The sequence below is a fragment of the Pelobates fuscus genome, chromosome 6, assembly GCF_036172605.1.
Source record: "Pelobates fuscus isolate aPelFus1 chromosome 6, aPelFus1.pri, whole genome shotgun sequence".
NCBI lineage: Eukaryota > Metazoa > Chordata > Amphibia > Anura > Pelobatidae > Pelobates > Pelobates fuscus.
In genome coordinates this window covers 271,798,480-271,822,058 of record NC_086322.1, presented here as the reverse complement: position 1 = coordinate 271,822,058, position 23,579 = coordinate 271,798,480, and the positions used below count along the sequence as shown (strand labels likewise).

Genomic DNA, 23,579 nt, shown 5'->3' with positions numbered 1-23,579 from the left:
AAACCGGACTCCCCCCAGCCGAAGCTGTGGGTTACCAAAAAGCTAGCTAGGCTGTAAAACAGGCAACAGAGGACCCAGGCAAATCCCCTCAGGTCCACCCCCCTTTATCCCAAAAAGGGGAAAAATACAGGTAAAATACAAACAGATAGACTAACAAACTGAAGACCCAGGCAAATCCCCTCAGGTCCACCCCCCTTTATCCCAAAAAGGGGAAAGCAAGCAAGACAGAGAACCCCAGGCAAATCCCCCGCAGGTCCACCCCCCTTTATCTCAAAATGGGGAAACAGGCAAACAATTCAAACACACCCAGGCAACAGATAGACTAAAATGCAGGTAAACAAGTGAGTAACGAGACACCGGGCAAGATATTACCTGTCTTTGATGTCCTCCCGGGAAGCAGTCACAGACACGTGGACGGGTCAATCAAAGGGGCCGGAACATACCGGTGGCTCTGCAGAAGTCTCTACCGTGTACCTGGAGGTGATCAGTCTCCTTTCCTTCCCCCCGGATTCCTCCGTCCACCCTTGTCTTCCTTAGGACGGCTCACCGGCCGGACATAGCCCGATGCCCCACGTTGGGCGCCAAGTTGTTATGGTACTTTTTAGCAGTAAACCAAAATGTTTTAAATGTCTATCTGTTCCTGTCCAAATTAGTAAAATTGAATTGCGTATATACGCTGAAGTAATTAAGTCTGACACACGGAGTTCAGGTTAAAATAACTTCGAGAAAATTTATTGGCAAGTGATTAAAAAGCGGGCGCGCAGGCCCTTTTAAGAGACATTTTGCGTCATCATTGATTATTAGAATATCAGCAAATAAACATCATCAATTGGATTAATTGTTAAGTGTCGGGATTAGTGTCCTCCTATCAATATTACTTATTGGTTCAAAAATGAAGTGGTTAGTCCCGTGCCCACCCACCAGAGGTGGGATTGTTCTGGACACGGGTGGGGATAAGGGGGTCTTGAGCGTCATTTTACACGGTCAGTGATATCAGGCCTCGTGGCCAGGTGCAAGGTCTCTTATGAATAGAACATTTCATTACTACTGTGTTCTCATGGCCTTCAAATTATACTATGTTGCAAGTTAAGGAAAAGTCAGCAATTCCTGTGTTAATCATGTCTTTACAGAAAATACAGTCTTTGTCTATTGTATTAGATGTGCTAGGAAATTCTGTCACGTAAGGTGGTTTTAAAATGAACAAGTTAGGTTATGAGGACAAAATGGAGGATTGAAGAAGTCAGGTTAGGAGGACAAAATGGAGGATTGAAGAAGTCAGGTTAAAATGGAGTTAGTGCAATAATTCAATGCAAGTACAATAATAGATTTTTTAATAATCCCACATCACCACATCTATGTTGTTTTCAAGTAGCCGGTCACTGCTATCGTGGCATTACCAGCACATATGTATTATACATCATGCAAACAAACTAAAAATAAAGAATTTAAAAAAATATATATACTGCACTCTCAAATTAGATATGCCAATAGAAAATATTTTTTATTTAACTATATATTAGAATAATTTCAGCGCATAGAGAACATGGTGATTATTTATGCTGAATGTGATCTTGGTTTTTAACCTAATACCACCCCCAATATTGTTTGAAAATTATTCACATCCAAATGTATAACAATATCCTGCACTGTAATGGAGGCACACAGTATATTTTTTAATTCTGAATATATATATATATATATATATATATACAGTCTGATTATTTAATAGAATCATATGGAGCAGTGTTTCCTAATTCCTAAATAAGGACACAAAAATAGGTGGATTTTTTGTTGAAGAGAGACACATGGTACTAATTGATATAGTCTCTCCGAGTGCAGTGAAGTCCTGTCTGTTGCGGAGAAGACTCCAATGAACCATGCGGTAGTGGTTATGGTGTTTGAGGTTCTCTTTAACCACCACTGAAAAATAAGTACATATTGCAGGATATACTGCTCTTCAGTACCAATTAGTGCAGCTTATCATAAATCGCATATCGTCCACATTTTTTTGGCCCATTTGAAACTGTGGGATGACCTCATGTGATCCTTCAGGTGTGGGTTGTAAAGATTTTTTTTCTGTAGAACCATCTTTTCCTTTTTGAGAAGCGTGATCCGGTATACCTTTTACACATTCCTTCTTGTCCTGATTTTGACTTCTATCCATTTCCTGCAAGTTGGAATGATAAAAAAGAACTTTATTTATACTTTATTATTGTGAACCCACAAGCATTTTTCATGACTCTTGAAACTTTTTCACTCATGATGTTACGCACATATACAACTTCAAGTTATATATACACTGGTTTCCAAATAATTCTAGTAGTACATTAGGCCCAGCCTATAGGAAAGCTTTGAATCAATGCTTTCCTATGGGGATTTAATTAACGCTGGATGTCCAGCGTCAGGTGACCTAAAGTCTGGTAAAATACCGTAAGTGCCTCTAGTGGCTGGCTGGTAGACAGAAACTAGAGGCTGTCTTAGTGCTGCAATGTAAACATTGTAGTTTCTCTAAAACTGCAATGTTTACACTGCAGCACTAAGTGCAATAGGGACACCGTACCCAGACCACTTCAGTGAGCTGAAGTGCTCTGGGTACAGTGTCCCTATTGCACTCGGTGCATAAAGTCTCCCTTTAAACAAAAGTGATTTAAAGGGACACTGTAGGCACCCAGACCACTTCAGCTCATTGAAGTGGTCTGGGTGCTATGTCCCTTTTGCACTGTAAAACATTCCAGGTTTACATTGCAGCTCTAAGTCTGCCCTCAGTGGCTGTCTACCAGACAGCCACTATTGGGCTTCCTGGAATCAAAACCATTATCTGACGCTGGATGTCCTCATGCCAGCGTATAAATTGGCATTTTTAGGAATTAAAACAATCTCCCAATAACTAGAGGTTGATAAATACACAGATGATAATGTTGTTTATACATGGCTGAATCAAAATATATTATATATAAGGCGCCAACATATTCTGCAGCGCTATACAATAGAAGAAACAAACAAAAAAAGTGTTTAGACGGGCTACTCTAAGCTGCATGACCAGTGATTTGAAGTATTAAGGATGTCACTGGACAACCTGGCGGAGACGGAGACCCATTCAAGAGGGCAGGTAGCTTCTGTCGGCAGTGTGCACTGACAACAAACTTATTTTACGCACAGAATTGACATTAGGCACACCATAACCGAGTTCTGGGCTGCCAATGTCACGTGTGCAACTTGCGTCTGGCACACAAGTGCCAATTACTCAAGGTGTGCAGTGTCTCAAGCCTGGGACAGAGCACGTCCAAACTCCTACCACTTCAAAAAGCAGAAGTGGTTGGAGAAACGCTTTCAACAGTTTTCGGTTAGGAAGGAGGAAAAGACAACAACATTTGTTTCCTATTGCTTCAAATTGTGAAGTTTTATCTCCCCTGCGGATTGTTTTCACGCGGTGTTATTTGATTAAATAAAATCAGAATTGCAAAAGGCTAACAGGGTTATTCGGTAAAACGTGAATTTAAAATTAATTTCAAATTGACGGTCACAGTAGCCAAATTGTAAAAACTAAAAATGTTTCTAAACTTGCTACATTGGCCTCAAATTTTACATTCCCCCTGAATTCTGGAAAACAGCTGCTCTGGGGTGGGGGTCATTAAAGTGGCAGCTAAATATTTTAGCATAAACACATTGTAATTTGTTGGAGGTTAGTGAATACCCCCTTTAATAACTTTCCTGGTGGTTTTTATTTGTACATAAGTGAAGTCAATGTGAAAAAATGTTGTGTTGTAGTCATGGGTGCAAGGTGCTCTATAAAATGTCAGTATGTCCGCATTCCAAATGTTGCAACAAAGTTTCAGATTCAAACGCAAAGCGCGAGACGCATTCCTAATAGAGAAAATACAACAACTCACCGTTAACAACCTGCCTGGGTCTTCCAGTGGGCTGGCACGCATAATGACGTCCTCACCAGGGGACGTTGGTGACGTCAGCAACGCGCCAGCTCCCCTTGCACGTTGTGTTATGTAGGTGTTAGGATGAGCAGTGCTGGCTGATCGCGATGCTAAGGTGCGGAGTTTTTGTTTTTTTTCCTTTTCTTTTCAAGCCCTACTTCCTGCTGTGATTTCTATCATCTCAGACAGGAAATTAGCCCACAACTGTCACTGGTTTTTAAGGACTGCTTCCCAGGGCTTTAGCTGTATATGGAGAGTGTCACTAGTGACTGCAGAGTATATTTTAGGTAACCCGAATGAGGGTTTATCAAGGCAGAAACTGTTCTGTATACATTGCCTGGTTAAATTTAGAAAAATAAAATTTTCTCATTTTAACTGCTTTTGTTAAAAATGTATATTTTTTTAATCTGCATTTTGTAAGCTTAGACTTTTCCCTTCATATATATATATATATATTTAGGTTTTGAATAAATTTATAGTAAATCGATTTGATGCAACGTGGCTTACAGCGTGAAGAAAGTCAAGCATTGACTTCTAAGAGTTACATTATTGACACAGCAAACTAAACAACGCTATGTATATATAGTCTTTTACCAATCCGAACATGAGCGTTAAATACGGTTTCAGACTGGTCCCTTCATATATATTTAACAGACTGGTGCAGGAATAAAAGCTTGCCTCCTAAGAGTTTTTCTTTCCTTATTTCTAACCGTTTCTTCTTTTCGTTTGTATGAGTAGTCAGGGAACTTCAAGGGTCTCTAAGCACCGAGAGAACGTTGGCTTTATGAAGTACGTAGTTTTAGTGTATAAATAATACCCCATGCAGTTTCGCTGCTTACGTCTGACATTTAGACGTTGAAACGGTTTATGCAGCCCTGGCTGTGACTTGCAGGCTCTCTCTACACACGCGGTCTAATATTTAAACTTCCCATATGCACAATATGTTTAACTTAGAATTCCGTATTACCTGCTCTGTTTATAGCATGCTAGAGCTAGCAACAGTCCCCCATGTGTGATTAGGAAATGTGTCAGTAGGAAATAAGAACTTTTTAAAGTAATCCCACTGTGTGCGCTGTAAGATCAGTTGGAAAATGGCTAAGGGGAGGTGTGGTACTGCTGCATAAACAAAGTGATTTAATCACTTCATGACATTAGGATGTATCATTATGTACTAACTATGCTGGGTTTTAATGCCATTAGGATGTATTGATACACCCCAATATTATGGTGTGAGCAGAGCTAAATCCTTGTTCACACCAAGCAGTACCAGGTCTTAATTGATACACTTGCCTGTGCCTTTAAGGGGTTAAAAGGGCAGAGATGATTTATATTTTTGGATGCTTGGTGTGTCCCTTAGAAATAAAACTGGGTCATGTTCTAAATTTCTTTTTAAATCTATAAATCGTTATCATTGTTTCATGAAGTAGCCTGAAATTTCTTGGAATAGCAATGCTCATGCATACAAACCCTAAAATCAAAGTGTCCCTTTTTGACATTTTGAAATGTTTTGACAAGGTAATTCATTATAATACACTACTCCTACATAATGAAATATGTAATTAACAAGTGAGATACATTTTGGCAACACAAATCTCATTGTGTGTGTGTTCTACAGCCCATCTGAACTGTTTTCTGTTCGTAATCGGGAGAAAACTCTCCCTCAGCGTTCTCATGGACAGAAGGACTTTTTGCCAGACGGTTCGGAGGTGCAGAATGAGAAAGTGAAAATCTGTCGGAAAGAACAATGGGAGTTGCTGAGAGAGGAACGTGTGGAACGCCTGTGAGTGTTTTATTTCCTATATTCCATTTGTTCGTACCTGTGAAAAGCACAAGCGCATTCTTGAGTATCCACAGCAGATCAATTAATTCCATACATGAGTCAGCTGTGGTTTTCCTTCTAGGAATAGTATAACCAACACACACACACACACACAATATAACTTCTAAAGTAAACACACTGTGCTGTAAAATCCGTTTGATATTGAAACATTTTCACTGAGGCTTTTTTTGACGACAGACTCACATTCTCATAAGTCACCCACAAATCCACTAAATACATCCTATATCAGAGATACATGATGTATTTAGTGAATTTTTTTTATATATTTCACGTTCTATCCAGCGCTGCCATGTTTTCATATTTGTGGGTGTTATGCTTCTGTAACAATCATTTCTAAGCTGGCTTTTTTTTCCATTTGCCCTGCTAAAGGACATTTCCTTAAAGGGACACTATAGTCACCAGAACAACTATAGCTTAATGTAGTTCCGGTGAGTATAATCATTGTCTAAAGGCATTTTAATGCCCCTGGGGACACCTCCAAGTGGCCACTCCTCAGATGGCCACTGGAGGTGCTTCCTGGGGCAGTGCTGCACAGTAGGCAGCACTGCAATTCAGCGTCTCCATGCTCAGCATGGGAACGCTGAATTTTCCTCATAGAGATGCATTGATTCAATGCATTTCTATGAGGAGGTGCTGATTGGCCAAAACAGTGTTTGGCCCCGCCCCTTGCCGATTTTAGCCAATGGGAAAGCATTGGATTGACTAATCAATTCTGATGTCACCAAGGGGGCTGTGCTGGAAATAAGGTGTTTTAATTGCTTTTAAGGGGCTAAGCTCTATAGCACTATAGAGTCAGGAATACAGGTTTGTGTTCCTTTAACCCCTTAAGGACACATGACATGTGTGACATGTCATGATCCCCTTTTATTCCAGAAGTTTGGTCCTTAAGGGGTTAAGCAAGACTAACCTCCTCTGTGATGCTAACCTCATTTCCACCATGCTGGTGTTCGAAAGGAATGACGCCAGTCACTCTGATTCTGTACTGCCTAGCCAGTACTAACAGCGCCCAGTAGGAAGTTACCTTAAGAACCATGCTGTGCTGACAGAGTGAAGGACCTGTGGCAAGTTTTCTGCACTCATTGTCAGTCCATTGTCTGTGCCGACAAATTTATAGACAGGCGGGAGAAGTTCCTCATTTTAAATGGCTTTACTCTGAGTCTGTAAATTTGAGGGTGTCGGAGAATAGAGAGGGAGAAAGATAATTATGGAGAGCATGAATGGTCAGAGTTGGCGCAGTAATACTGGTGGGATATTTGTGTCATGAGAAGGAGAAAAACATAGATGATATTCTAAACGTATCAGTAAATCATGTGGTTTTTTTTTTTAAATCTTTTCAGAGGCAGCCTGGTGAGAGGTGTTTGGAAGCCTCAGAAAGAACTGGTGGAGCTGACATCCCCAGCGGTAAGAGTTCGAGTTCAAAATGCGTTTATGGATTACATTTAAAGAGGAGCTTATAGACCCCTTCTGTCACTTACCTGGGTTCAGCAACGATGTCCCTCGGCGCTGGCTCAGGTCCGCCTTTACTGCTCCCCTGCCGACGTCAGCCAGTGGGGGAGACCCAATGCGCATGCGCGGCAATAGCTGTGCTCGCATTATGATTTTCCCTTATCAAGGCATTATTCAGTGCTTTACTATGTGGATTCTGGTGACGTTGGAAGCCTCATGCTTAGCGTGAGGACGTCCAGCATCATTTAGGTGCCTAAAAGCCTGGAAATTCCTATAGTGGCTCTCTGGTAGACAGCCACTAGAGGAGGAGTTAACCCTAGCAGGTAATTATTAATAGCTACAATAATTACCTTTCCGGGGTTGAGGGGGATAGGACACTGCACTCACACCACTTCAATGAGCTGAAGTGGTCTGAGTGCCTGTAGCTAAATTTAAGACATGATTGGGGCTAACACTTGATCTTTAAGAGCACCACTGTGACTACAGATACTCAGAATCATTTACTGGTAATAATGTGGACCGGTTCTTGGTGCAGTCTTATCATCAGACCGTGTTCTAACTTTAAATTTTTTTTTACATGTAAACTCTGTAGGTGGTCATTCATCATTGCCACCTGCTGTTCCACAGTCTTAAAAGGTTTACTCCAACCCTGGTAATTAAAATACAAATTATACAATTACACTACAATTTCACTATGGGACTTAACTGTTAGGTCCCCTCCTCTGAAACATGTAAGAGGTTTTTAAACTCTCCTTAATCCAGTTCTAGGCGGGCGATGATCTTCCACACCCAGTCATGATGTCACCCGGCACTCACACGGTCCAGTTACAGGCTTCTCAGAGAAGTTTCTGATTGGACCATTTTGCGGAAGGGGGCGGGAGAAGGGATGGTAGGGAAGCGATCTTCCCCTTGCACGTGCTCTGCTTGCCAGGGAAAATAAATTTTACATCCGTTGACAGCTTGTGGTGCACTGTGACGATCTACGTAAAATATGCACAGATTTGACATTAGGCAGCACGGAACAGGTCCGGTTACTTCCTGGTTTGTGGAGCTAAACTCAAGAGGCAGCAATTGCACACAGCACCTGCCCTGCAAATACTTTTCATTGAGCTGCATTGGATAGTCTGTGATTGGACAACCATAGAAAGTCTGGGCTGGGGAGGAAGGGCTTGCCAAGGCAGCAGACAAGGCAACTGGGTTTTGTAAGCTGTTTTTAGACTTTTATTAATTATATTAATAAATTCATACATGGTTTTTATTGGGGGATGTCTACTAAGCAGTGTCTTTATTTTGTCACTATAGTATCTCTGTTTAACCCATTCTCATTATAGGGCAAATTCTGGCAGAACATGGGGTCCACCGAACAAGGAAAGCAGTGCCTTCTACCAGAGGAAGCAGTCTACTTACTAGAGTGTGTGAGTATACGTCTCAATTCCTGTCGTGTGTGAAGAATATATCCCCCCCCCCTTCCCTCTCTTTCCCATCATTTGAAATTCATTCAGTTCGCCTTTTCAAACCCTTCTCTGCTAACTTTGCCGTTATCTATCGTCCCCCTGGTTCCCCTCTCCTCTTCCTTGACCACTTTGCTGCCTGGCTACCCTACTTCCTCTCTTCCAACATTCCATCCCTAATTCTTGGAGACTTCAATATTCCCATTAACCCACCTTTAACCCCAGCAGCCTCTAAACTACTTTCAATTACTTCCTCCCTTGGACTATTGCAGTGGGCTAATTCTCCCACTCATGTAGCTGGCAATACCCTTGACCTTATTTTCTCTTATTCATGTACATTATCTAATATCTGCAACACCCCATTTCCTCTCTCTGATCACCACCTCTTATAGTTTGCTCTCAATTACCCCCTCACCCAACAACCTCAGCCTAACCCCCCTCAGCTCAGGAGGAACCTTAACTCTATTGACCTCCAGCAGCTGTCAGCTGACATTGATTCACAACTGCTTTCCATCCCTTCCCTCTCCTGTCCCTCACTGGCCATCTCCACATATAACACTACCCTCACATCTGCCTTGGACGCTGCAGCCCCACTCCAAACATGCACCTCGAGGAGGACACAACCCCAACCTTGGCATAATAAATCAACACGCTATCTGCAGAGTTGTGTTGAACGCTCCTGAAGGAAGTCCCGCACCCAGGCAGACTTTCTCCATTATAGATTCATGTTGCTTTCATACAGCGCAGCCCTTGCCCTCGCCAAACAGTCCTACTTTTCCTCTCTCATTAGTTCATGCTCCCGCAATCCCAGACGTCTCTTTGACACCTTTAATTCCCTTCTCCGCCCTGCTGTGGCCACCCCCCAAACTAACCTTACAGCTGATAGCTTTGCATGTTACTTTACTGACAAGATTGAACAGCTAAGGAAACAATTCTCCCCTCCTTGCCGTTCTCTTTCTCAACCACACGTGAATCATGCTTTTCCTACCCTCCAGACTTTCTCCCCGGCTACTGAACAAGAGGTGGCTGCACTCCTCCGTTCCTCTCGCCCCACCACCTGCCCGCTCGATCCTGTCCCATCTCACCTCATCAGATCTCTCTCCCCTTGTCTTGTGCCTACCCTAACACACATCTTTAACTGCTCTCTCTCTTCTGGCACTGTTCCTGCTGACCTTAAACATGCCACTGTATTACCTATCCTAAAAAAAACATCTCTTGACCCATCCTCCCCCTCTAACTATCGTCCCACATCCCTGCTCCCTTTCTCATAAAGCTTTTGGAAAGACTTGTCTTTACCCGTGTGTCTCACTTCCTTAATTCCAACTCTCTCCTTGACCCTCTTCAGTCTGGCTTCCACCCTCTCCACTCTACTGAGACCGCTCTTATCAAAGTGACGAATTACCTAATCTCCGCTAAATCCAAAGGTCACTACTCCATATTAATTCTCCTTGACCTCTCTGCTGCCTTTGACACCGTTGATCATGCTCTCCTCCTTCAAACTCTGTTATGACACTCACCGCAAGATAGATGAAGCCGCCGTTTAGTAAATATTCCCCTTCTCCAGGAACGCAGGTTCTGTACAGCCGACCGTCAAACTCCCGAACGGAGGATACGTGAACGCGGCAACTCCTGACCATAAAATCAGCCGAACTCCTTTCACAGCTAGAAATACGAAAAGCGCTTTCCCAGTAATAATTCCCCCCACAAACAAGACCAAGCTCCGTCTTGAGGGTCAAACAGGAATCTCCTTTAATGAGGGCTACCTGCCTGGTATTTATGCAGGTCTCCCACAAGGTGGACACTCCCCTAGGGGACCTTGTGGAAGACTGTAACACATATAGAACAGTAGCCAATCGCAGTGGCTTAAGTGTAAGCCCTCCCCATTTTACCCATATATCCTTCCTCTCTATCCAGGAGATAATTGGGAAGAAACATAATTATCTCCAAGGATAGAGGCAAATCGCCATTTTAAATGCAATATGAAAAATACATTAAAATACCGAATAAATATCGTGTAACGTATCCACAGCCTGGATCTGAGTGCATATTTCTACCGAATAACGCTCAGATCCGATGTACACAGTTCAATCGCCATGGAGTCAAGGTCTCTCACAAGTCTTTCGGTACATGATTGACTCCATGGGACGGCTATCTGGGCGAAGTCCATACGTACGTTACAAAACTCCCGAACGGACCGGTGTTCGTATGCCTCGACGAAATAGAAGGCGGGCGGCAGTTTCCAGCAGTGTTCGGTAGATAAAGTGTCCGCTTTTAGTTCCATAGAATCGACACCGAACACCGCTGATCTTCCTCGTGCCCAAAAATGGCCGCCGCCTCGTGGTCGGCATACAAACGACGACCACCCATACGGATGGAATGGAGAGGTGTCTGCGGTTAACCACAACGTTCTAATTGGGGCCAAGAGGTTAACCAGCAGCACGCTCCTCTCCGGGGTGGCCGTCCGTTCGGTAGTTTCAATCGGTATTTAGAGAAACACACGAACAGGGGCATACGGACAGGAAATCAAACAAAATAAAGGCAAACAGACGAACCAGCAATACTAGTCTGTATAGATGGATCTGTCACACTCTTCAATTGCTCGGTCTCTGTGACTCTGTCCTCTCTTGGTTTTCCTCCTATCTCTCCCAACGCTCATTCAGTGTCTCCTTTTCCAAGGATACCTCCTCCCCTCGTCCTGTCTCGGTTGGTGTTCCCCCAAGGCTCTGTCCTTGGTCCCCTTCTATTTTCTCTTTATACTGCCTCTCTTGGAAAACTTATTGCCTCTTTTAGATTTCACTACCACCTGTACGCTGATGACACTCAGATATACCTCTCCTCCCCGGACCTCTCCCCTGCCGTCCTGCAACGTGTCAATGCTTGCCTTTCTTCCATCTCTGACTGGATGTCGTCACGCTTTCTCAAACTTAACCTCTCTAAAACTGAACTCCTTGTCTTTCCTCCGCCTAATACTGATCCTCCTCTCTCGCTCTCCCTTCAAGTCAGTGATATCCACATAAGTCCATCCCTGCAAGCGTGCTGTCTTGGCGTCATACTTGACTCTGGTCTCACCTTTGAGTCTCACATCCAGTTTGTTGCCAAGTCCTGTAGGTTCCAACTCAAAAACATAGCCCGCATCCGCCCCTTTCTTACGCAAGATGCTACCAAGGAGCTTGTCCATGCTCTAGTAATTTCCCGCATGGATTACTGTAACCCTCTCCTGATTGGTCTCCCCAAAAGCCGTATTGCCCCGCTACAGTCTGTAATTAATGCTGCAGCTAGACTGATTTTCCTCTCTAGTCGGTCCTCTCACACCTCGCCCCCCTCTGCCAGTCCTTACCTTGGGTTCCTTGTATCCTATAAGAGTCAATTGAAAGTGCTAACCCATACATTTAAAGCACTGAACAATTCCAGCCCCTCTTATATCTCTTCACTGATCCATAGGTATGCCCCTCCTCGTACCCTCCGCTCTGCCCGTGACCACCTCCTAACCGCTGCTCGCACCCGTACGACCAACTCGCGCTTGCAGGACCTCGCTCCTATGGAATAGCCTGCCTACCGCCATCAGACTCTCCCCTAGTCTTCAATCATTTAAGAAGGGCCTTAAAACCCATCTCTTCAGGAAAGCGTATGGCCTCCCAGAGTAATCTCTCCCTTACATACCTGTCTCTTGCTCTCTCCTATGGGACAGTGCTTTGCTCTCTCCTCCAGCTCTGCTCCACTCCTACTTGATATTTCCTGTCCTAATGTTTCTTATACCCCACCTCCTATAGTCTGTAAGCTTGTTTGAGCAGGGTCCTCTTCAACCTATTGTTCCTGTAAGTTTTCTTGTAATTGTCCTATTTATTGTTCCCTCCCCCCCCCCCCCCTCTCAAAATATTGTAAAGTGCTACGGAATCTGTTGGCGCTATATAAATGGCAATAATAATGATGTGTGGTGACAACTTATGCAAATATATGTGCAAAAGTTGCAAACACTATGTGCAAAAAAAATGTGGAATATAAAATCAATAAAACTTCACTTCAGCAAGGAATCCATCCCGAAGATCTCCTCTAATCTTCAACCACAGACCTAAAACAAGAAAGTTGGGGGAAAATAAGAAAGGCACAACATGGTGTGTAACTGTGTATAAACGTTTGTCTAAAAAATATGTTAAATTGGCCAACTTCAAGCTTTCAGATAATCTTTGAAGAGATCGCTCTCTTGCTTCAGAACCTTGGCAGGCTCAGGATCATTTATGGGAAGAGAAAGGCTCAGGATCATTTATGGGAAGAGAAAGTGCAAGTTTGAATATAAAGTGCATAACAATTTTTTTTTTTTTTAATTCTTTATTTTATTAGTGCATAGAATAACAAACACATCTTGTTCACAATGCCACAACAGCATGAATGAGTACACAACATATCGTAGTGTTACAATAGTGAGGCTTTTGGAGGATTCTGCACAATTTTTATATATTATTGTCGTTTAACAGATGAATTAACCTGTTCGGCTTGTTAGGAGATGCACAAGATTAACTACATAAACATAAATGATTTGAATTCTCAAAAGAGTAATTCCAGATAGAAAAAATATTGGAAATGCTGTCGTCTAGTGATACAATGCCAACAAAGCCTGTTGAGCAATTCTGCTGAGCAATTATTCTGAGGCGGGTTACGCTAGGTAGGCATGGGATAGAGCTGCCTAGGTTTATATCTAGGCATCGCTTTACCTAAAGGAACAACGGGAACGTGTCAACCCCTGTTCTGCTTTTTAGTGCATACGGGTTACATGGAGTACTGGCGTTAAGCTTCTTAACTCGGCTATGGACAGTGCTAGGGATTTAAATATGATGGTGGAGGGGAGGTACCTACAAAACCCCTGCTGAGGCGCATTTTGGGGAGTTATGCTCGTGGCTAGGTTGCTTGAACATCGAGGATATCTAGGGAAGACATGTTAGCTCCGGGTACTATGTTTCTTGCACGTGATGATACCATGAATTATTAAACAAACCTCCAACAGTGGTCAGCGAGTACCTAACAATGGGCCTAAAGCGGTCGATCATAGCGAAAATACAATACAGGAATGTATCGCTGTCTGAGTGATTCAGTGTATTCTAGGGCGCTGAGCTCTCTGCGTGCTAATAATGGAGTCAAAAACAGACCCCAAGAAAACCTTTGATATACAACAGTTCTTCTTGCAAAACCACAAAATACATTTAAACACAACGAAGTGGGTAATGCAGCTATATGTACTGCCGCATGAGGTTTTACGAAACAGAGATAAGTCTGGGCTTGCTAAATTCGCTGAAAAAGTGGAAACAGGTCACTGGCGTAGGTAATTTCAGTCCCTCAGAGCCTGGCGTCCAGCTCTAGATATTGAACACACCCTACAAGTCCAGTCAAGGGCATAGAACAGATGATTATTTAGCTGGGAGGGGGATGCAGGTAAAAGCCTAGCAATATATGCTACAGATTCCACTGAGTTAATGGGCCTGCAGGGAAATGCGCTGTTCTAGTCAGGAAACCTAGTTGGCGTCAAACAGGTTGAAAGGTGGTCGGACTAAATTCGCACTCAAGTATTATACATAGGTAACTCTATGTCGGGCAGGACCTGAATGGAGGTGTAAGACAGGCAAACAATAATAACATAACGAACACAAGGAAAAGTTTGTGACTCTGGGCGTGTGGTCATTTGTGTCCCATCTCGAACTTCAGGCAGCTTGTTCTGCGTCCAGGTGAGTAGCTTGGGAACAGGCCAGTGCTGTCGAACATCCGAAGTTCTGGTGCGTCTCGGGAGGTAACCTCTGCTAAGTGCAGCGTACATAAGAGACCACACAGTCCAAAGAGCCGTGTTGAATGTCGGGTGAGGATCTGTGAGTCCCCTCATGGTGTCAATTTTAGCTCGGCGTTGTCGCTGCTTGGGGGAGTCTCCTCGGGACAAATGTTTCGGAGGTGGCCGGATTCCATGTATGAGTGGCGGCGGGTTTGGTAGGCTGCGGTAGGGCGTCTTGAGGGAGGCCCCATGTCGCTAGGTGTCGTTCTGCTTCTCGTAGGTCGGCAATCAGGTAGGTATCATTCCCATGGAACACCTGTAGCATATGAGGTGGGCGCCACTGATAAGTTATGCTGTGTGCGCGGAGTAAGGTGGTGAGTGGCTTGAGGGTAGCGCGCCATCGCATTGTACCCCTAGATAGGTCCGTGTAGAATGAGAGGGACATGTCCTCAAAGGAATATGGCGTGTGTCCCCTGAGGGCTGCCGTTATTGCCATTTTGTCGTGGCGTCTTTGAAATGTAACTATAATGTCCCTGGATGCCGTCATTGGGGCAGTTGTGGGTTTGGGTATACGAAATACATTGTCAATGCCTATGCCCTTGGCTTGTTTCGCGGGGAGGATCGTGCTTACCAGACGTCTGATGAGGTGGGGGACCTCGGCGTCCGAGACAGAATCTGCAATTCCCCGGATCTTGAGGTTTTGGGCCCTCCGCGTGTCCTCCATTGCCGCCATTTTGTGTTCCACTTTCAGGTACTGCTGCTGTAGAGTGTCCACAGTCTTCTGTAGCCCTGTAAATTGCTGCGTGTGGCTCCTGGAGTCTCGCTCGACGATAGTCACTCGGTCCGACAGACCCTGGATGTTTTTCTTCATGTCCGCCATGTCGGCCTGAATGCCCCGTCGGAGCTCCGCCAACAGCTCTCTCATCTCCGCCTTCGTGACCGGTGACGTATCCGACTGTGTCTTGGGGTGCGTCGGTGGTCGTGAAGCGGGTAGGGTCACCTCTTCTTGGTCTGAAAATGGGCCATCAGAGTTAGTGAGGCCGTCCAGATAGTCTGAGTAGTCCGCCATGCGAGACTCTTGGGCCCCCTGTGCTCTCCGCCACAGGTCTCCGATACTAACACCTGGATGTGTCCCGTCCGATTTTAGTTTTTTTGTCTTCCTTCCCATGCCGTCTAAGTTGTTGGGGTAATAAGCTTGTTTCTGACGTTTTTAGGGGGTTGATATGTGCAGTTTTTCCCGTGTGTAAGTTTGGTAGCCACGGAGCTCGCTAGAGTTGCGACCGCTCTGTTCGGCTGTTGGCTCCGCCCCCCTGCATAACAATTTTATTCGCTTACATGTCATTTTAAAACGGCAGGTGTAGAAGTCAAAAGCATGGATTTTTGTCAGTTCTGTAGTCCTACGCGTTTCGTCCCTCCAGGGACACTGACTGCTCATGTGCAGATCACCAACAAAATGAAAACAAATATGTTTTATGTGTGTGAAGAATACTGGTATTTAGTTTAGACAATGACAAATCACTTTAATAGCTTAATATAGTGAAAATGTACCCATTACATTTAAGAAAAATGAATTACATCTGAAAGTAGATACCCTGTTTTAAAAGAATTAGTCTGTAGCAATAACGGAGTTGAATCAATAGAGTACTAGAACACAAAGTGAATATATAGGATACTGAGAGAATTGGACATTATAGGTTTCAAGTGTTTCCTTTGTGAGGTCAATCAGCGGCAATGATTAATATAAGTAGTGAGATTAGAGGGAGTTGTGACCTTGATCCAAGGCGCAGTCTGGCAACAATTAATCAGTCAGCATCTCAGGGTTATTTACTGAAGTGAAAATTCAAAGTGCATTTTAAAATTTAAGGCCAAGTTAATTATTTTTTTTTCATTTCAGTTATTTAGCGGCACTTACGCAGTGAGATCTATAAGTTTATGTTGGAAAGAGTATAGCAGTCCAATATTTAACTTACAGGACAAAGAACGTCCAGGTTCCAGATCCCAGGCTGACATTAGTTAAGCAGTCAAGGTTTCCGAGCACCGTGAACTGGGGAATTAATGTCAAGCCAAGTATAGAGCACCTAAGTAAAGTTTATCAGAAGAGAAGCAGAGAAGTTATCCGTTGTCATGATCAAAGATCCTCAATCCTAGACCTGAACATGAAGGGGGGACCAGGAAAGGGGAACTCCAGCGTGGAGGTGGGAGCAGCTGTAACATTTAATACATACAGTAGCATTTCAAGTTCAGCGAGACTCCGTAATCGGGCCATTGGAATTTGATAAAACCGGTTTAAATAGAAGATAATTGATCTCAGACCTGATTAACCTGTCCACTATTGAGAAACGGATCATATGAGTTCATTATCTATTGCAGGACAAGATAAAATGGCAATCCCCATTAATTTACCCCCCAGAGATTGCTTACACAAAGCCGTTCTTAGACATGAATTCGCCCTGCAGCTGTTGATCCTCGTCTCTCCTCCTAATGTAGACAGACTTTGAATTAATCCATTCTTATTAGTGAATTTATGTTTTTCTCTTGCCAGGGCACCGTTCAGATATTTTACAAGGAATTACAATTATCAGTCCAGGAGGCATACGAGAGGCTGCTTACCCATCAGACCATCACAATGCAGCAATACCAGGTATATACCAGCCTGGAGTGATCCAGCATTATGGGAGTACACCTGCCATACACAGATGCAGGCTGGTTAAAGACACTGTATAGCGGGCTGTAGTTGTTATGGTGCCAGGAGTGCCGCCCCACCCTGCATGTAATCAGATCTTTTGTGAACAGTTTGACATCTTACCTTGAGTCAACCTTCTATTAGCTCTCCTTCATTAAGCCCTGCACTAATGAGCTGGCTGATCACTCTCACCCAATGCTACTCTGAAATCTCTAATGGAGGTGAAGAGTGTCACCCTACAGACCCCATGTTAGATGTCAAATCCTTCTAAAACAGTTTGACTACTTACATGAAGTGGTGGCGTCTGCGTGCTTAGTGGTTGCGGTGCTTGGAGTGTTCCTTTAAGGTTCCTGGAGGTGTAGACTAATGATCCAAAGACTAATGAGCCAATCCTAGTGTTATACACAGAGAGAAACTGCTATTCCAAACCCAACTTGTGCACAAGTCTAACATTCCAGTGTTTTTTTCTTGGATTAATTACAGGTTTACAGTTATTTGAAGAGATTGGGCTATATTGTCACCCGCTTTAAAGCCAGGTAAGACGTTTCAATACAGCAGCAGAGTTGATGTTGTGCTTTTCTTACTTGATCTTCGGGTACTAAAACCTTGCGAGCCCTTTTCCCCACAGTTTACACATTATTTCTATTTTGTTGATCTGTTGTCCGTAATGAAATACCCCTTTCATTCGTCTCCTGCCTCTTCTCTCCATCACTTTGTTTCTGCAGTTCTGTTATGTCCACTTACGAAAGGCAGATTAATGTTCAACCTTGCAGTAGAGCTCGTCAAAAACGTAAGCGGAGCTCCAGTCCAAAGTAAGTAATTGGTTTCCTTTTTACCTTTCTCGTTAATCTGATTCAGAACACATAAAAACGCATACTACTTTTCTTTTCCTTTTTTTATTTTATTAAGGTTAAAAGAGAAATTAAAGCAAAACAAAGAAGATCAACAAACCGTGTTTGAGGACATACAAGATCTGAAAGTAGAACAATCTTTGAATTCGAGTGTCTGGATTAACAATGGAAGCTGTTCTGCTGATAACCAGTTCACATCCAAGGGTGCTCGTATTGCTGATACCATAGAAGATATAAACCTGGAATCTGCCAACCAGTTAGCGAACACTCAGGTGGCAAAATTAAGAAGCCCTTTCCGTTGGGACTTTTCCAAAATCCTCTTTCCCAGTTGTGCCCCGGACCATTCCTGCAACTTGCTGCCCCCGCCTGAACATGAACTTCTGCCAGAAAATGTAGCCGGGCGAGAGGTGGACATATCACTATGGAGACTTAGGCTGAATCAGAAAACGGACAAAATGTCCCGAAGGGAACAAGAGCAGTATGATTGGGAACAACGGTTCAAGACCAGCATAAACGCAGACCCCATGGTGCAGAAATGTACGAGCTGGAAGGAATACAAGAAACTCCTGCAGGATAGGGGACATTCTAGCCAGAAAGAAAGACCTCATCATCTCTGGGCCGGTAACATAACTCCACTGGTGACACCTCAACATGGGATGAGCACAGGTGAGGCTGAATCAGAGAAACTTAATAAGAAATGAATAGTGTCAATGAGAAATTATTATACTTTATTTGAAACACATCTTATCGCAGTCACTTATTATGTCTTTGCTTTATATTTTATGTTATGTCTTTTTAGGTTTTATGTAATTTTTTATTTTGCCTAATATTGCTAAATTTGGATGTATACTGTCCAGCTGTATGTTCTGACTCTTTTTGTTTTGCATGTATGTTTTATTTTGTAAGGGTTTTTTAAGTCTAAAGACAGGTCAACTATGTTCCACAAATATGCAGTTTGGTGTCGTGCATTTAGTGTCGACAAAAAGTGTACACTTTGTGCATAGTGACCATTGATGTACATAGGCAGTCCCAAGTGCTGCTATACTATCTCACTCCTCACTAATAAGGCAATCCAGCATTAGCAACCGGGTGGCTTCACGAGGCACCTGCTCACTTTGTCAGCATTCCACATCTTGTGAAGCCATAGGACAAAATGGGAACATCTTGTACCTGCTGCTCATGGCATGTAATGGCTATTGCTAGATATCTCAAGTATGAGACATCCAACAACTCCTATACAGAGGCTGCCCTGGTCAAAACTGTCAGACCATGCTCCAGGGCTACACATAGTCTCTGTAGAGGGCACATGCTGTATTCAACATGCATTGGGCCATTGTCTGTTACTCACAAGAGAAGCAATCCAGAACTATGGATTCATCTGCTTCTAGGCTGTCTGCCCTGGGAGACATTCGTGGAGATTGCATTACATGCTGGCAACTAAAGCAACGTGAACTCTGTGATTGGCTCTTACAGCTGTCACTCAATTTGGGGCACAGTCAGCTTAAAGGATTACTCCAACCACCATGGTAACTTCAGTGATTTGAAGTGGTTATGGGGGTAGGGTTTTATGGATGTTCAATGTTTCAGCTTGAAACAGTGCATATCTTCAGTAAACTGCATTTTTGGTTGCAAATGGCCCCCGGCACATGTGACTTAGGCAGCCCGGAGCCTAATGTCAATTCTGTGCATATGTTACCTATGGTGACAGATGTAAAGATCTTCTCCCTTGCTCTCCCTTTCGCTCTTGACCATCACACAGGCTGTTGTATGTGTCCAATCAGAGGCTTCTCTAGGAAAAGCACATGACTGGACCTGGCACAGCAGCCCGGACATCACAAAGACGCGTGGGAAACGGCACCGGGAGCTTTACTTTGTGCTGGATTACAGGTAAGTAATAACCTGATTTAATGCTTATTTCTTAGTTAGGGGGCATTATACGTGTAAACATAAACTTAAAAAAAAGGGGGGGGGGGGCTGTAGAATCTCTTTAAGAATGTTAAGGGTTTTGGTTAGGGTTAGGTACAATTTGGAAAGAATTTTAAAACTTTACTCTGTTTTGGTTACCGTTTGGTAACGCAAAAAAATTATTGGAACAAAAGAAAAGGCATATCAAAACTTGGGCATCTTTGTAACTTAACCCTATGAGTTCCCCAAATATTTAGCAAAGATATTGCTGTTGGTGTTTTACTTGAGAGGTTCAGCAGAATACAAATTTGGTGTATTTCGAGTAATACGCTATACAAGGCCAGCGTAATTCACTATTTAAGAGCACTCCAAACATCTGAAGGACTTCCGTTTCCTGATGTATTTAAGGTGTTAATTGCCTATCGCTGCAGGGTTATTTTATAAAAGTGCAGATTTCATAAGAAACCAAGACATTTATACACTGATCAGCCACAGCATTAAAACCACTGACCGGTGAAGTGAATAACCTTGATTACATCGTTACATGGCACCTGTCAAAGAGTGGGATATATTTGGCAGCAAGTGAACAGTTGGTTCTTGATTTTCATGTGTCGGAAGCGGGAAAAAAATGGGCTAGCAAAAAGATCGTGACTTTGACAAAGGCCAATTAGTGATGGCTAGATGACTGGGTCAAAGCATCTCCAAAACGTCAAGTCGTGTGAGGTGTTCCCAATATGCAGTGTTTCGTACCTACCAAAAGTGATGCAAGGGAGGACAACCAGTAGACCAGCATCGAGGTCATGATTCAAGTGGGGAGTGAAGGCTAGCCCATCTGCTCTGACCAAATTGCTGAAAAACTCACTGCTGACCATAAACACCTCGTTCTTGCACAGTGACACATTTAAGTCACAGTGACGCTTAGGGTTAAATGTGTTTCCTTGGGTGAAATAGCACAGTCGCCAACCTTCTTGGCTTCTACGGATATGTATAAAATGATTACTGTCGGGAAACAGGTAGCTGTGTGTCAATTCAAATCCAAATGTCTTCGAATTGGATAAAAAGAAAACTGTACCATTTTTACCTTTGAAATAGTTGTAATATACAGATAACATGTTATAAAATTGAAAGTCAAAATTGTTGCCTTTTTGTTTCCATTTAAAGACCCAATTTAATGTCTTTGTGCATACCCTGCATGTGCAAAGGCAACCCTATGATTGCATGTTGTTCCAGTATTTACACCTTTTTATATTTTGTCTTTGTAAACAGCTTCTGTCTTGGAACAAATCACAGTGATGCATCAATCCCACCTTTTGGATGATCGCGATAGGTGAGACTGTACTTTGTGCAGGAAGAGAACCAATCAATGTTTAAAGGATGGTAGATCATGTAATAATCACATTTTGTCCCCCAGGTTGCAGAACTATGCACCAGATATGCCTCAGATTCTATTTGATGTGCATCAGGCTGATGGAACCTCTGAGTTCAAGAAGTCCAGACCAGGAAAGCCATATGCTCGAATTTGTGTGTGCAGGTATGGGACTAGATCGAACATTAGAAACAGATTCACTTTCAGTGTTCCAAATCCTACACATTGTTGTTTAGACCATTTAGAAGCACAGTTGGATTGGGTTTTAAGTGAAATATGAATTAACCAGATGTTATTTTGGATAAAAAGTTCAATGGAGGGTTTTTATTTCTTCCAAATGGCAGCTTCGTATCTCAGCTAGCAGAAGAACCATATAGAGAAGGTGCCTGTCTGAATCAGCTAATCAATTAGCTAATAATGTGAATCTTTTATATAACACTTTAAGTACTAGAGATCCTTGGGGAATGGTGATTCTAATAATGTGTGTTCCAATCAACATAAAGCTCACTGTAGTGGTTAAAGTGCCACGAGTACCCAGGTACTGTATCACAGTATGGCATTAAATCGTTTTAGCACAGATTGACAACTTACCTGTGCCCCGCAAAGCACCCGTGTAACACAAGTCAGATGTCTCTGTAGAGCAAAGCACAGCCAATGCTCACTGGCTCAGAGCACTCAGCTGACGCTCTCAACCAATCATCACGGTCCAGCCTGGCCATGCTTTGCTCTGTACAGCAATCAAGATTATTCTGCTGCAGAAGACTAAATGAAATGGACGCAGCACAAGCGCCTAACTGGAACCAGGTAAGTTGTAAAACCGTACTAAAATGATTTGACATCTCACAATCGCATGGCGTCTGTGGACTCCTGGTACCATAACCACTACAGTGGGCTACAAACAGATAATATAAAATGGTAAGAGCACACAATAACAAATACATATTACCACATGTAAATCAAACGGTATTCAGTGGGTAATAGAGTAAAGACAGTGGGTAATAGAGTAAAGCAATAGTAATATACAGTGGATGAGAAGTCTCACTCACATGATTTTGAGCAACTTAAAATAACATTGTATGGTTTTTTTTTGTTTTTTGTTTTTAACCAGACTTTATTTATTGTTGTTAACACTACAGTGGGCTGTAGAAGTTCTTGGAGTGTTCTTTTCATTTAAAAAGCTTAAAGATAAAGAACATGCTAAAGGCTTCACTCACTCATGTAAACTAGGGAAACTGCTGTACTTTAACTACGGGCACAGTTATTCAGCGTCATCCTGCTTTTGGTTCTAGTGTAATGGTACTGGTAGTAACAGTTTGATAATGGTTTAACGTTTTGCCTGGTGTCCTTCAGACACTGCTACCCTCCTCATTGGCTGTGATTCTCACCTGATCACTCTCAGTGAATGAGCTAAGCGCCGCACTTATGGGCTGACCTCAGATAGAGCTTCTTTTACTTACATTACTTACCCTGAAGGGGGTGCTCCAAGGCTTTTAGACACCATAACCACCATCACTCGCTTCAGTGGTTATGGTTTTTTACGTGTTTCTTTAAGCAGTTTGACTGCTAACGTTGGGGAGCGGGTGCAAGAGCACTCCTGGAACCATAACTACTGTAGCACACTCTAGTAGTTGGGATGCTTTGTGTATTCCTTTATGGTTTTTATTAAGTTTGTTAAAATGGATAACTTTAGTACTCTTAACATCTCAGCTTTTTAATCTTCCGTCTCTATAAACGCTGTCTTGTTTTACTTGTAGCTTCGATGAGCCAATCCCCTCCCTGCGTACAGTAAAGTGCCTGGCGTTACGAAGCGGAGATGTACCTGTAGTGTTTGCCTTAGTGAACTGTGGAGAAGTTGCCTTTTACACATTTAAGGATTTCCAGCTTCCAGTGGATGTCTACCCCTAGGGATACGTGGCGAGAAGATCACTATTACCTAACTGATTCATTGGACTAATGGTTTTAGTACTGTGGACGATTCTGCAAGACCCAGAATTGTTTTTTGACTTTCATTTTTATCGAAAATAAAAACAAAATCTGTCTGATACGCACTTTTTTATGAAATTACAAAGCGAGAGAGTATAATCCTTTAAAGGAACACAATCGTCACCTAAATTACTTTCGCTAAATAAAGCAGTTTTAGTGTATAGATCATTCCCCTGCAATTTCACTGCTCAATTCACTGTCATTTAGGAGTTAAATCACACCTCCCCTGACTCTGATTGACACAGCCTGCATGAAAAAGAAAAACTGGTTTCACTTTCAAACAGATGTAATTTACCTTAAATAATTGTATCTCAATCTCTAAATTGAACTTTAATCACATACAGGAGGCTCTTGCAGGGTCTAGCAAGCTATT

General features: G+C 42.9%; 1 protein-coding gene across 1 annotated transcript; it reads left to right on the top strand.

The window, feature by feature from the left end:
• The first annotated feature begins 3,940 nt into the window (after positions 1-3,940).
• Positions 3,941-23,267, top strand: TSEN54 (tRNA splicing endonuclease subunit 54). The gene is made up of 11 exons (XM_063425477.1): positions 3,941-4,044; positions 5,545-5,709; positions 7,107-7,170; positions 8,547-8,630; positions 16,961-17,059; positions 17,585-17,637; positions 17,827-17,913; positions 18,011-18,618; positions 21,124-21,184; positions 21,269-21,388; positions 22,978-23,267. The coding sequence occupies exons 1-11, from the start codon at positions 4,037-4,039 to the stop codon at positions 23,126-23,128; spliced, it is 1,500 nt and encodes a 499-aa protein (XP_063281547.1). The 5' UTR covers positions 3,941-4,036; the 3' UTR covers positions 23,129-23,267.
• The last annotated feature ends 312 nt before the right edge of the window (positions 23,268-23,579 follow it).